Raw genomic sequence first — 15,130 nt, 5'->3', positions numbered from 1 at the left:
TCCTTCATCTCCTCCCACAGACACCTCCACAGCCTGCCCCACGCTGGGTCCTCCTTCATCTCCTCCCACAGACACCTCCACAGCCTGCCCCACGCTGGGTCCTCCTTCATCTCCTCCCACAGACACCTCCACAGCCTGCCCCACGCTGGGTCCTCCTTCATCTCCTCCCACAGACACCTCCACAGCCTGCCCCACGCTGGGTCCTCCTTCATCTCCTCCCACAGACACCTCCACAGCCTGCCCCACGCTGGGTCCTCCTTCATCTCCTCCCACAGACACCTCCACAGCCTGCCCCACGCTGGGTCCTCCTTCATCTCCTCCCACAGACACCTCCACAGCCTGCCCCACGCTGGGTCCTCCTTCATCTCCTCCCACAGACACCTCCACAGCCTGCCCCACGCTGGGTCCTCCTTCATCTCCTCCCACAGACACCTCCACAGCCTGCCCCACGCTGGGTCCTCCTTCATCTCCTCCCACAGACACCTCCACAGCCTGCCCCACGCTGGGTCCTCCTTCATCTCCTCCCACAGACACCTCCACAGCCTGCCCCACGCTGGGTCCTCCTTCATCTCCTCCCACAGACACCTCCACAGCCTGCCCCACGCTGGGTCCTCCTTCATCTCCTCCCACAGACACCTCCACAGCCTGCCCCACGCTGGGTCCTCCTTCATCTCCTCCCACAGACACCTCCACAGCCTGCCCCACGCTGGGTCCTCCTTCATCTCCTCCCACAGACACCTCCACAGCCTGCCCCACGCTGGGTCCTCCTTCATCTCCTCCCACAGACACCTCCACAGCCTGCCCCACGCTGGGTCCTCCTTCATCTCCTCCCACAGACACCTCCACAGCCTGCCCCACGCTGGGTCCTCCTTCATCTCCTCCCACAGACACCTCCACAGCCTGCCCCACACTGGGTCCTCCTTCATCTCCTCCCACAGACACCTCCGCAGCCCAAGCGCTCGCCTGCCAGCAGGTTCTCCTGGGCTGCAGCCTCTGTTTTGCCTTTTAAAGCCCAATTGAGTTCTTTTAAGTTATGTGGAGCACCTAGAAGACTTTGCTGCCACGTTCACACACTTTCAGAATTGCTTCCTGTTTTCAGTGGCCTTCTGAGATCCCCTCTCGGCCTGTTCATCAGCTCTGTGACGCCTCCCCCAACGCACGCGGCAGACCCTGCCGTCATGAGCTGTAAACTCCACGCTCACCCAAACATCCAGGGACCTCGGCGTCACCTAAGAACAATTTGGAAACACTTCTGCATATAGGAGAGAAAAGCTGCTCCTCCCCCCCATAATTCCCTGGCTATAAATACGGACAAGCGAGTCATACGCTGTATATTTTACGACGCTCTCTTCTTTTTGTTCTGGATTGAAGAAAAAAGCAGATGAAAATTTCTTTACAAGGAGAACAATTGCCTCTAGCAACCTGTACGTCAAAGCGTTTGGTGGTATCTCTTCTCTGTGATTTGGTATTCCTGGAAGAAACCATCACTTGCGCTCAGCTCGGAGACGGCAGGTATTCACACACGCTTGCACAGCTACCCACCACCAGCGCTGCTTCCCCCAGCCCAGCTCGGGCGCTCGTGTGAAAGCCTGGGAACTGCACAGCTTTTTGTTAAAGCTAATTTAAACAACCAGTTCCTGGAACAAGCTTTTTTTTTTTTTTTTTTTTTTAAATAAAGACCAAAAAGAGAAAGGGGGGACTGTACAAGGATTCCCAGGCAACTGGGCATTTCTGTAGCTTTCGTTTGCTGACCTCGTGAAGCGCAGAAATGACAGCGGTGAAGAGATGGCAGAGCCAAACGCAGCACCCCGTTCGCCGTTGGGTTACCTGCCCTGGCGATTCTGGTTTCCAAACTCTTGGATCAAGGCATCTTTATTGGCCCAGACAATCCCAGACAACGATTTTGGCCTGACTTGTTACCAAAAAAACTCAAATGGCAAAGACACCAGTGATGGCCTCGCGGAGGCAGCTTGAACGCCGCTCATCCCGCCGGTTGTTCTGTGTGCCACCAAGGTCCCCGCTCGGCGGGACGCCGCGCTATTTGCAATTGAAATGGGGCAGCTGTGCAGAGGGCTGACCCCAGGCATGGCAGGAGTGGAGACCCGCGGTGCGCCGGCAGGGACGGGAAGGAAACCCGTATTGGTCATCTGAGCGCTGGACTTTGATCTGGCCAGGGTTTATTGTTCCCTCGCTTGGAGGAAGAGCAAACAAACGGGCTGACGATGAAACATGTCAGGAAGTTGCCAAGCAGAGACTGAACGTGGATGGGGAAGGACCCCGTGAAGCCAGGATGCGGCTATGGAGAATGAGAAATATGGTAAAACTCATAGTTTTGACACAAAGAAACAAAACAGAAGCTGCCACGCCGCATCTCTGAGCTAGGCAGCTCCTTCCAAAGACAAAGTGCTTCACCTAGAGAGGCGCAACAGTTTAATACAGCCAGAAAAGTCAAGCTGAGAGCACGTGAAAGCAAAAGGAAGTGAATTTGCCTCGTTTAGGTTTACAATATAGAAAAGCACGTGAGCAAAAAAAGAAGGGCTGAACTCGTGATCCTGAGATCCAGCGGCTGCGCGGTATCGCCCGCAGCTAGGCAGTGACTAAGACCAAACGCACCTTCAGAGACCTCACCGCCGGCCGGGCCCTGGGCGCCACGTCTTCAGCACGCTGCCGAGGCCTGCGCCTGTTTGCAAAGCTAACCTGAACCCGCAGCTTGTTTTTAAAGACGAACTGCCTGGAGTAGCACTGAGCTGAAACCAAACCTGCCCAGGTGAGAGCCGTCCGGACAGGTCAGCGCAACGCTTTGTATGACAGGTACGCACAAAACCGTTGCAAGCACCACATCTCCTCGGGCTCCTTTTAAGGAGCTTTGTATCTTCAGAAAAACTCCTCGCCTGAGAAACTCCTTGACCAAGCGTGTCAGACTGGCAGAGGGGCAGCAATGAGGTAAAGGCAGCAACGACACATTCGGTGCCACAGAAAAGGGACCAAGCCCAACCAACAGCTTGAAATCCAGTCGCTTTCAAGCAGGAGAGCGCTCTCAGGAACATCGAAAATGGGCAAATGTGAGTTTGCTCTGGGATGCCTTTCTCAGGGAAGGAGCCAGGCCCGATACGTACCGCAGTGATGGACTGGGACGGGCTGGTCCAAAGCTCAAATCCCTCGTGTACATGAACGGCACACTGTCTCAACCTGCGCTGCCTGTCTCGCCGTGGGTTAAATCGTGGCACCGCCTCGCAGCAGCTTGGAGAGAGGCTTCAGAGATACAGGGGGGGAAGCTGCTCCGGGGCTCCTGCCCCCGGGGCTCACGTCCAGGCGCGGGGAGCGCGGGAGCCCCGAGGCGGGCACGGCGCGGTGCCGTTCCCGCTGCCTGGCCAGCGCGCCTCTCCTCGCGAAGGCAGGAGGCGAGAGGTCCGCACGCATCTGCTCTTTGGTACTTAAGAGCTGAGACTGCTAGAAACTTAGGTCGTCTGCGCCATTGTTGCTGCAGCGACGTCGCGCGCGCACCGAGAACTGGACCAGATGGTCCACGCGACTGTGCCGCCTCATCACGTTTCCAAAGGCTGGCTGGGGGACAAGGAGGACCGGGCAGCCGCACGCCTCCTCCTCCGCTCCCGAACAACGCTCTCGATGGAGGGGGGCAACTGTTAGCGGCGTCTAACGGAGCCAAGACAGAACAGGACTGACTCTGCCTATGGGCCCTAGCACACATCACAGCAGCTTTGGCAGAAATACAGGCACGGTGTTAAAGCAAAAACTGTACTCACCCTCTCCAGGTCTTGCCTGAGGTGCATGAAGAGCTTTAAGCGCCGGTAGAGAACATCCTGCTCTTGCTGGGCCAAGTTGTCCACTTCGTCCGTTTTTGGTGTCAGCAGCGGCTTGTTGGAATTTGCTTTCCTCTTCAGCTTCCAGTACTGATAGACAAAATCCACCAGCGATTCGCTTAAGTCAAGGTTCTCCGCCACCTCTGACGGCTTCACGAGTTCATAGAAGTCCTCCTCCAGCTGCTGGAGCTTCTGCTTCCGCAGCGTGACCTTCTCCAAGTCCAGCTGGGCTTGGTCGGGCTCTGTCCGCGCCTCCTCCGGGAGTTTGGTGGCGCCGGTGCTGTGCTCGAGGCAGAAGGACTTGAACTTCACTTCGTCGTTGTCCGCCAAAATAGTCCGCATGTCGAGGTTGTGGTCGAAGGCGCAGGTGACGTGGAACGCCGTCACGCAGGCGGGCATGGAGCACTGCGGAGAGGAGAGCGAGGGTTACGCGGCGCCTCCCCTCCCCGGTGCCCGCGGGGCGAGCGCCTCCGCGGAGGAGGACGCCCGAGCCCCGCGGGCAGCAGCGTCGCAGCCACCGGAGCCGGGCTCATCGCGATGGACGCGTGACTGCTGCTCGGTAACGAACCAGCCCTGGCGGAGGACTGGCCGGCTCTGCCCAAGGCTTGCGCCTGCGCGGAGCCCAACTCCACGAACGCCAGCAGAAGACGCCCATCGCGCTTCGCTAGCTCTCAGCGGGCCCCTTTCCACCTTACCTGCTATCGTCCCTCTCCGCGAGGGGCCCTGCTCCTCTTTCGCCTGTTACAAACACACGTTTCTGACAGTTCTTCCAAACCGCGCGAACAAACAGTCGGAGGCGACGCTACCGTCGTCCGCCGCGGCGCTCGCAGCCTGTAAACGGGTTTCCTCCCGATGGAGAAACTTTCCTCTCTACTTCACCCGCTTCCTTAAATACTCCTTAATTTCCTTTTGCCACATCTTTAAAAAAAAAAAAAAAAACCCGACTTGCAAAGTGTACTGAAAGCGGACCGCCGGCGTGGAGGCTGGTGGGCGACGCCGGGAGCCGTCGGCCTCCGCGGGCTTCTCCTCCCGCGGCGCGCAGCCCCTCGCGACCTTCGCCGAGGAAATCCAGCACCTCCGGGTGCGCAGGACACCGCACCCCGGCCGTCTCGAAGCAGGTCCTGCAGCTTCGCTCCGCGACCTCGCGCTGCCCAGGCAGCTAAACCTCCCTGCTTTTTAGCGGCTCCCAGCGCCAGGTAATTAGTCAGACTGCGATAACGAGCCGGGCCACGCGGGAGCCGAGCCGGGTCGGTCTCGGGGGAGCGAGAGCATCCCCCTTCGCTCCCCAAGCCACCGGCCGGGAACCAGCACGGCAAGGGGAGGCGCTGCCGGCCGACGGCGTCGCTCCTCCTCGCTCAACGGCGCTTTCAGGCGGGAGGCCTCTGCCAGCTGCAACTTCCCGCGACTGGGTTTTCTCGTCTGCTGTCCCAAACGGCCATTTCACAGCTCCCAATGCAGGCGGCTGCTTCTGTTTTGGCGTTACAGCCGGCGGCACGTGAAAAACCAAGCCATCGGGGCCGGCCGGGCACCAGCGGCCAGGGCGCCCGCGAGCAGGAGAGCCGGCCCGCGCTGCCGCAGCCATCGAGCAAACCGAGCGACACCCGTCCTGGCTTCCTCCTCCGGCAGATGGCAAGCAGCAGTCCTCCCAAACCGTGCCCAAAACGCAAACTGAAAATAATCAGGCGGCGCGGCTGCCAGGGCCACCGAGACAGGCACCTGCTCAGCAGCAGCCACCCGAGGACCTTGCTGCAACGGCCACTGAAAACCCACCGACCGCCCCCGAGCTCCGCTTTGGGGCCTGAGGTGGCAGGAAGCGGCTTCTCCACGACGGGAATTTAGGAAGGAAAAACCAACTAGCAGCGCTGAGCTCTGGCCGAGCCGGCAGGCACCACCTTTCTGCATCCTTACAAAAACCACCGGCTGGTTTTTAGGTTTTGTTTCCGGAGGTGACCGGTTCCTCCCGAGGGCACGCCGAGACGGCGGCTCAGGTGGCAGCCGACACTGCCCGGGCTGCTGCGGGGCTTCGCCGGGACGCGGGCCAGCGCTAGAGGTGCACCACGCCTGCAGCGAGCGGCGGAGGGTAGGTGACCCTCACCCGGGACTTCTCCTCCCAAACCATTTTCTCCAGAAAAGAAACTTTGGAGATGATGATAGCAGAAGATCGTCTCCTTTGGAGACACCGGGTTGCTATCAGCTAACGGAGAGCCGGCATGTTGCACTACACTGACGGGCCTCGGTAATCTCCGCTACGAAGAGCCGGCTGGTTTATAGCCGAGGAGGGAGCTCGGACCGTCTCGGCAGCCTCTGCGCCGCCGGGAGCTCGGCGCCGGGCCGGCGGCCTGCTTCCTGGCGCTCTCCTTGCCGCTCCAGCGACGCAAACGAGAAAACCCCTAGCAGATCCGGAGTCCTGCTTGGCACCTCCTCATGTCCGACCACAAGAACCACCATGGAGTCAGGATTTCCCCTTCCCAGGGGACGGGAGAAGCGCGCCTACGGGGCCGCGTCCCTCGCCAGCCTAAGCGTGCCGCCAGGCCGATTCGCACCGGCTTCGCATCTTTTCCCGGAAAAGCCAGGCAAGTAGTTGTGCGCATGCAGCAATCTCAGAGGCGTGGGGAGGTCGGGGGGGCCCTTCCTGAGCTTCCCTTAGTTTTGTTTCCATTTTGGTGGTCAAATTTGGATGGGGAAACTGCCTAGATGCACAGAGCCTTGGTGCCCATGCAAAAACGCCTCCCGTTCGTAGCTGCAAACGTGGCCGAGACGGATGTTCTCTCAAGCTGCGGTTCTGCGTATCAGCAATCCTCCCTGCCCGTCCGAGATTACAGCCCACGCTCCTCCCGTTCGCCTTCCAGAGGTTTCCTCCTGTGCCAGCAAAGCCTGGTTCCAACTGGCCACTTGGAAAAACTAGTCCTGGAAGCAGCGACCTACCTTCCACCGACCTGCCGGCACCTGGAGCATCTAATTCCTGCTGCCAAGAACGAAAGCTCAGTGCTCTAACAGAAAACAACCTTCTCTCTCCAGAGCTGCGTCATAAGCCTAAAACGCTGACAAAGGTAGTTAGATTACACCTGTATAAACAGGCTCGAACCAAAGACATGCTGCATAAACACCCGCTTTCAAAACAGAGCTCCGTACCTCGGATGAGTACGAAGCACGTTTATTTATCTGTGGGCGAGCTTGCTGCTGATTTACTCCATAACTCCTTAAATAGCGGCACTGCCTGCCTTTCCCTTCTCCTCTCCTGCGAGAGCTGGGGTGGCACCGACAAACCCTCTCGCTGACAATCTCACAAAGACTTATAAACTGTGAGCTGTCAGCAGCCGAGACAATCGAGCTCCTCGTCCCCTTTCAGGTGACCTTTAATGCAAATCCACCCAACGGAAAGGTTCTCGCAGCTAACGTGTGACGCCGGCGCTAAGAGGATGAAGCCTCCAAGAAGCTGAAATCTTTTTGATGCTGCCAAGTCTATTTGACTCGTTTCCCTGCCCTTCCGTTCTTTGAAAGCAGTTGCCATTATGACACAGTATCTCCATCTGGCAGGGTGAATAAGCAGATCCACCCAGAACCATCAAAAACGAGTGAGTCAATGCTAGAGAGTTAAAGAAATATTGTGAGATTTTCTTTCAAGCTCAAGGGATTGCTTTTAAATAGCTCCCTTTAAGGTATTAAAACCAAGGCAGTCCCATAAACACAGTGGAGCCTGCAGATCTCCTATTCCTATCACCCTGCTCAGCCAGCCAGTTACTCCTTTTCACCGATATACATCACTACATACACCGATCTCAGCGATGCCGCTCCCATCTCTGTACAGGAGGAGATTAGTTGGGCTTGGAGCACACCCAAAACCATCTCCCAGTTTTTCAAAGCTTAATGGCTATTCCATGCCCTTCTGCATGCGCAAAACAGCTGCAGCTTCCACGTCTGGCCTGCCAAAGAAAGCAACAGGTACCGGTCCCACGTAGCGGCAGCCCTTCCCCAGACTCTCCTGGGGAACATTATGCGGACAGAGCGGGGCGAAGCAGATGGAGTAATTTGAGGCAGGCAACACGGCAAAGCTCCCCGCTTGCTCTCACACCAGAGGCACTGTGACTTGGGCTGCAGCCTCTGCTCTCTGCACCCAGAGAGGGCTGTCCCTGAAAGCCCTCGCTTTGGTAAGAGAAAAGTCCAGAGCGTCCTGCCTCTGGTCCAAAATGCAAAACTCCAGTCCCTTCTTTAGCGTGCCGTTGCTGCGGGAAGAGCAGGAAATCAGATGTCTGCAGTGGTTTATTTAGGTGTGGCGAAAGAGGAGAAAATATGGGAATGCAATGAGTGGTAGATACTCTGCTTGCAAGCTCGCAGGCCTTAGAGACTAGCGAAGGCTAGTGAGTCCTGCAGCTCCTCGATTTCCCCAAACCAGAAAAGTTTCACATCTAACCCCACTGGTTTCGGAAAAAACTCGGGCTTTGAATCTCACGGGCATCTTTCTTTTCTGGCAGCTAATCCAAGCCTTACTGTCGGAGGCTCCTGCTTTCAAATCAAGGTCGTTTTTAGTCCCAGTAATCGCAGTGTCACTACAGCAACACCATCGTGTTATACAAAGAAAGCTAATCTAGATTCTGAGCATTCAATATATTAAATAATTACAGACAACAACATTTGATGATGTCTGATTGGCGCTCGTGCTCCCGCTGTCAGGTTTATTCTGTGTCATGGGACTTCCAACAGGAGCAAACCTTGGGCAGATCGAGTCCACCGATGCTGCGAGACTTCTCCCGCAGCTATTACAGGTGCAACCAAGGAGGCCCCGTGTCTTCGGTGCTGGGCTACGTACCTGGATACACGTCCCAGTGCACTCCTTGCAGAGACTGCAGGACAGAGCCCATCTGCTTGCGGGGATGTGGGAGATCTTCGTTATGGGTTCCATCTTTTCAGGACATCCAATGCTAACCTGGTCACAAAGTAGAGGACACGTTGTCAATACCAGTTACTAGCATAAACCTCCTACAGGGGAACGTCTGTGGCAGCCAGAACGAGGGATGTTATTTTGCAGGGTCACTTGTAATTTGAAGGAAAAAAAAATAATTCAAAAAACCAAAACCCAAAGCAAATATGAATGAAATGGAAGGAAAAATTTATGTTGGTGGACAATAGTGCTGCCTCCTCTGGATTAATCTGTCATTTGGACACTGCTAAACATCTCAGCTGGGCACATAAAAATTAGCCTTATCCGGCCCCGGTAGGTCCTGTGAACGTCCTTCAGCCCTGTGCAGGAGCTCGGGGCCCCGTGCTCGCCCCCGGCCCCAGCCGTCCTTCTCTCCGCACAGCTCCAGGGATGCTGGCGAGCAGGACAAGCGCTGCCGCCTTTCTTACACATTCACTTGTCTCCTAATTTTGGGTTCAGACAGCTCTGGGGGACTCGGGAGCTGAACTTCTCCAGCTCCTTCGGCAACAGCCGGCCCGGGTCCATACCCACCGGCTCAGGGCTCAGCCCCGCTGACGACGGCCACGTCCCTCCACGCGCTGGGCCCTCCCACCCCCAAAAAGCAGGCTGGAGAGCATCTTACTTCAGGTATCCATAAGGCACAGCTAACGTGGACCCACTTCGTCCCGCTGCGGGTGGGTTTGAGGGCTCCTCCTCTCTTGGGGCACAGCAGACACTTCGGCTGGACTCCCAGGGCGCAGGTCCGGCACAGCCAGCTCCCGATGGGGACCTTCAGGATGCCGTAGCACGCCTGCGCGAACACGAGCACGGCTGCATTAATCCCAGGCTGTGCTTCCCCAGAAAAGTACTGTCCCGCTGCAGGCCTGGACCGATCCGTTTAAGTTCTTCCTCCCTTGCTACTTTATTTTCCCATGCATACTCATGCTGTATCAATATGTCCTGATTTTTTAATTAAAACCCAAGCACACCAACGTGCTTTGCACCATGCCCAGCAGCAGCGTAGGCTTTCCAAAGCTGCCCCGCAACGCGCAGCCGGTGCCAGGCCAAGCGGGCTGCTCCGGCGGAGCCGGCTGCAGCGGGGCCGTGGACATCTGCCCGCGTGGCACCGGCCAGAGACGGCAGGTCTGACCCACCTGAGGAACGGCAACGATTCGCAGCCCTCCCGCTCTCGGCGCAATGCGATGCAATGACAGAGAGGCACAAGGTCCTCGTTAGCAGCATACTGAACGCACGAGATGTTGAAAGATAATATAATGGCGGGTGGGAACACAAACGTGCATTTAATTGACTTGTCCCACGTGGCATGAAAAGGATGAAATGCCGCGCTGAGAAAACCGCTTAGGTAAATCGGGGCTGAAAAGCCACAATCCCATGATTGAGAAAGATAGCCACATTGGTTAAAAAACCAACCGAGATTGAAGGGGAAGTGAAAGCAACTATATAAAGGTAGAAATGAGTGAATATAAATCAGAAGCTAGGCACCCGAAAGAACCGATGAAGCAACCTAAGGACACGAGGACAAATCTATGGCCGAGAGCGCTAGAAAAGGCTCCTGCAGGGCCCTGGGAAGAAACGCACTGCCGGCTACGGGGCGCCTCTGCTTTGGAGCTCCCGGACCTGCCCGGGACAACGCAGAAGGCAGCAAAGCAGAAGTGCTTAATAAATATTTCTCTTCCATTCTTGAGGAAGAGCCAAACGATAAGCCGTATCGCGCAGTGACGATGATAAAATGCTTTCCACTTCAGCACTAACTTACAAGCCGATTACATCGCTACCACTAAGAGCAGACAGTTTTTAACCAGTTGTTAACCCAATAGCCTGCGCTTTCTTTTGCCCTGCAGTGTAAGTTGCCTCTGGCAGTGGTTTCTGAGGGGGAAAAGACCATTTGTGACCAGATCGTTATGATAATCAAGAATTAAAGAAGGTAATATTGTTGCTGCCAGTCTATACGGGTTCACGGAGAAACCAAATGGAGTCTATAGGGGTTCAAACTTTGCCGGGTTTCACGGAGAAACCAAATTTGACTGATGAACCATTTCTGCAGCAGAGTATTGTAAAACATCCTCCCTGGCAGCCAGTGACCCCAAAGATGAGATCGAGTATTAGCCAAATGTGATCTCCCCGGCAAACGCTAGGCAGCGGTGCTCCTCGAATACGCAAGCGGAGCAGTGCCGAGTAGGAGTGCAGCAGTTATTTTTATCGCTGCGCTTGTCACGGGTGCAACATCACCGGGAAACGGTAAGCCGGGCTGCTGCCGGCGCTCGGAGGGGAGGCCAGCGAACCGGGGAGGACCCAGAAGAGCCACAGAAACGCTCGGCGTAGCTGCCGTAACAGGGAGAAGGTCCAGCCACGGCCTTGTCGCGGGGAACGGAAACTTGGTGGCTCTGGGACCAAGACTTAGGGGCTGAAAGTTGGAGATGGGTAATTTTCATGCTACACAGAAGCGCAGCGTTTTCGCCGTGAGAATAATGAACCAGAACAGTTCAACAGCCGGAGCGGGGCGGGGGGAAGATTCTTCCTTGCTGAAAATTTTAAAATTGAGATTGCATGTGTTTGCTAAGAGATATGCTTCGTAGGAATTAATTAATAGCAAGTCTCACGGCTTGTGTTATGCAGATTAGACGATTACAGTGATCCCTCCCGGCGTTATAAACCAGGAACGTATGTCTCAGCACGGCCCTTTCTCCCGTCCCTTCTCCGCTCAGAAAGTTGCATCTGCTCAGCAGAACGATGCAGCCGGCGCTGAGCAGCAGCAGAACTCGCAACGCGTCCTGCATCCCGCGTCTCCCGGGTGGGGCGAGGGCTCGCTCGCAGGCCAGCGCGCGAGCCATCCAAATCACATTAGAGCCTGCCCAGAAAATCCAGTACCCCGTCTCTCGGGTCCGTGCCCGTTCGGGCTGGAAGCACCTCGGAAACATTCAAGAGGGCAGAAGCGCCAGCTCCCGAGGAAGGAGGAGTTCCCTCGCCCCGCAGCCTCGCGCTCCCGCGGGCGGCCAACGCCGGGGCGGGCAACGCCGGGGGCAATTCCCGCGCCCGCCTGGGAGCGCACCTGCAGGAAACCGGCACCTCTTCGCATCCGCGCGCGGCACTGGCAAAGGCACGGAGGTGGTGAGACAAGAAACGCGATGCCAAGTAACACCCCGATCTGCGGCTCCGGACCTTGCAGCTTGGAGCGTAAATCAGGGCAGCGACTAGACCGCAGTTAGCTTGAGGGGTGACAGCAGACTCAAGGCCTGATTCTGTGCTCGCTGCAAGCGATGGAAAAGCGCCTATTTCTTTCAACGGCCGACAAGTCCGGCCATCAGCCTGTCGTGATGGCACTCGTGCCCCTGCCGCCGCAGCTGCCGGCCGCGTCCCGGGTCCGTACGTCCCGGTGGCGGATGCCCACCCTGCTGTCCTGCATCGCATACGCTGACCTGCCTCCCGCCGGAGCCTGCTCCTCACGGCGGACGTGCGATCTCCCTGCCCAAAATTTCCACGTGGACTGGTTTAAAAAACAAAAAACAAAAACACCCTCCTGAATCATCCTGGTATTTTGCGGGATCTGATTCACTGATGGAAACCATTCAAAACACCCACCTACCTCGACTATACATATCTCAAACGCTCCCACCTCCAGGAAGCGCTGATGGGAAAGCTGCCCGAAAGATCAGCAAATGGATCTCTTAGGAAAGGAGGAAAAAAGCCTGCACGCAGAGGAAAGCGGAGAGCGGCTGGCTCGGCTCTGGCCCCCCCAGCCCAGGGAGCCGGTGCGGACCGCTGCACGCCGCTCTGCCGCAGGGCCCCAGCCCAGCGCTGCCCTTTGAAGGGTTGCGGGGAAAACGTCCCGGGTGCCAGCGGGAGCCCCGTCGCAGGCCAAGAAAAGCCAGAGCGACAGAGGGGCTTTTCACCATTCGCACGCTGGCGTTTTCCTTGCAAACATCTCCCTTCTCCGAGCAGCAAGCACACAGAGAGGCCCAGGAGCCTGCAGACACCATTGCGTTTCTTCCTTCCCTCGAGCAAGAGCTTGGGGCATTTACATTCGATTCTAAAAATAAAATATTTTTCTTCGGGCAGTAAAATAAAACGGAGCTCCACATCCATGCAGCAAGGGAGCTGGGACAGAAACGCTGCCACATGAGGCAGCAGCAGTAGAGATGGAAGGTCCTTATGCCCCCAGCACAACCCAACAAGACTACTATCATGGAAGAGGCTGGAGGGAAGACTTGCACATCCGTCCCGCTAGCTAGCGCGGGACTGCAGACTACCATCCTTCCCAGCCTGCCACCGAGGGTCCTGCACAGGACCTAGCTCTGCACACAGCCTGGTCTCTCCTGGATGCTGCAGATCCCATGGCAGCAGCTTAACATAGAGAAACAAGGCAGGGAAGAAAGATGGGAGAAGAAGAACGCGTACACTAAAGAAAGAGGAGGCATGAAAAATCACAGCTACAGCAGATTAAGAAGGAGGGAGCAAAGCAAGAATGCAAGAAACCCTAGAGAAGTAGTGTTCAGCCTCTGCTGCTGTACTCCTCTGTGCTGCTTCTCAGGGTTTGAGGGAAGAAAACAAGAAAAGCAAGTCTGAAACGACATCAAGTCTGAAAAAGATGTCGTTTGCTATCCAAAAACTACTGCAGAAGTGCTAGGAATCAATCAAAACGGCTCAAATACTGCTCTACTGCAATTCAGGGACAGGGAGAAGCAGGAACGGAGCGATCCCAGAGGAGGTGCAAGGACACCCAAAAGCGAGGGTCTCCCCCTCTCCTCTCCGGAGGAACCGCACGCCCGCCGGCCGAGTAGCCCGAGCGCCGCTCACCTGGTGCACGCAGACGTTGCACTTGTCGCAGAAGACCATCTCGTTGCCGTCCTCGCCCTCCGGGGAGCGGCACACGTCGCACACCACGTCCTCGTCGTACTCGATGCCGAGGCCCTCCTCTGTCTCGATGGCGATGTTCATGTTCTCGTAGCACATGGTCTCCAGCTCCTCCAGCACTCTCTCCAGGGTCATCTCGTCCAGCTCCGGCTTCTCTGCAAAGCACAACAGAGGGGACAACATTCGCGTTGTACCCATGTGGGACACACACCCCGCGCCACCGCCCGCTCGCAGACCTGCCTTTGGTCTGTATTGCGCCGCAGAGGCATTTTAGACTTCGACTTAAGAGGCAAATCCATGGCGGCGGTAAGATCTGTGATTCAGAAAACAGCTGCTTCGAACTTGGGATACAGTTTACGTTTCATAGACAGCAACAAAATATTGCTGCTGGCTCAGAGAGGAGAAACCCATTGAGCTGAACCAATGCGGATAATTAGGTCTGACAGTTTAAATGTTCGAGGAGACGAGTTTTGCAAAGATGCTTTCTGCAGCGAGGGCTCAGATGAGCTTTGGCAACACAAAGTCAATGCTTTAATTGTGAAGACTGTGAAAACTGACCCTTTTAAGGCCAATTAAACGGAACTATAAAACTGAAACCAAAGGCTGAAACTGAGGACCAACATGGTTTTTATCCTGGTTCGGTCCACTGGAGCCAAAAGGTCAGGCCCAGGGTGGGCTCGTGGCTGCTGTGTCACTTTTTATCCCGCCTGCAGCGGGGTCCTTAGTGAAAACACGCGGCAGAGATGCTTTACCAGAGGTTTATCCCAAGGGACAACCAGGGACATGAGACCAACACCAGGAGAGCAGCATGGTGTATCCCTCCGTCAGCAATACCATCACGGGGGAAAGCACGGAGGTGGGGAAGGCGATGCCATCCGAACGCAATTAAAACCACTTCATCTTTGTGCTGCAGTTGTGCATCTCGTTTCGCCTCTAACAACGGCCGGGGCGCTCCAAAACGCACCAGACCCAGCAGGGGCGTCTGACCGGTGCTGCGGGAGCACAACAGGCTGTCTACTACAGAAGAGTACCCAAGTTTTCTAAAATTAGAACGGCAGCGTCAGCTCAGCCTGCGAGAGAAGGACGCCGGCGCCCTGGACCGGCCCAGGGCGTTACTGCAAACTTGTGGTTTAGAGCTTCTCCTCCCTTCTTGCTGCAAGGCATCAGCAGACAGCAACTGATTTATAAATAGAGAAGGAAAAAAAAGCTTGAGGGAATGTTAAGATTAAGCAGTTAATAGTTAAACGAGAAATCTTCCGCTCTGGGTTTCAGCTGAGCCACGGTCCAAAGTCCCCGTCCCGGGCTAAGCTCCGGGTCCACGAGCCGCTTCCCGGGCCGTCGGCGGGCTCGCGCCCTGCTCGGGGTCCCCAGCCAAAGCTCCCCAGCGCTTTCGGCTCCATGAGGCCACCAAGGGCTCTTCCTTCAGCTAACGACCGATAACCGGCTGCAAAAAACTCTGCAGGCAAACAACGCTGCTCCCTGGCGCAGCCCGTTCACGGGCCGGGGCTGCCGTGCCGCAAGGCGCCGCGCCGCCCGACGG

The 15,130-nt window shown here is 56.4% G+C and overlaps 1 protein-coding gene across 5 annotated transcripts in view; it reads right to left on the bottom strand.

Moving 5' to 3' along the window:
- JADE2 (jade family PHD finger 2) overlaps nt 1-15,130 on the bottom strand; it is a 68,920-nt gene that overhangs the window by 14,852 nt on the left and 38,938 nt on the right. For 4 of the 5 annotated variants that reach the window (XM_068959207.1, XM_068959208.1, XM_068959206.1 and 1 more), the window contains 4 exons: nt 13,534-13,745; nt 9,362-9,529; nt 8,629-8,745; nt 3,765-4,226 (listed from right to left, as the gene is read on the bottom strand). In XM_068959207.1, the coding sequence (XP_068815308.1) occupies nt 3,765-4,226; nt 8,629-8,745; nt 9,362-9,529; nt 13,534-13,745 (959 nt within the window). The remainder of the gene's footprint in view (nt 1-3,764; nt 4,227-8,628; nt 8,746-9,361; nt 9,530-13,533; nt 13,746-15,130) is intronic. The other variant, XM_068959210.1, reaches the window with a different exon arrangement.

The sequence above is a fragment of the Struthio camelus genome, chromosome 13 (genome assembly GCF_040807025.1).
Source record: "Struthio camelus isolate bStrCam1 chromosome 13, bStrCam1.hap1, whole genome shotgun sequence".
Lineage (NCBI taxonomy): Eukaryota > Metazoa > Chordata > Aves > Struthioniformes > Struthionidae > Struthio > Struthio camelus.
Note: the sequence above shows the minus strand (reverse complement) of the source record. Positions and strands in the feature narration are given on the sequence as shown.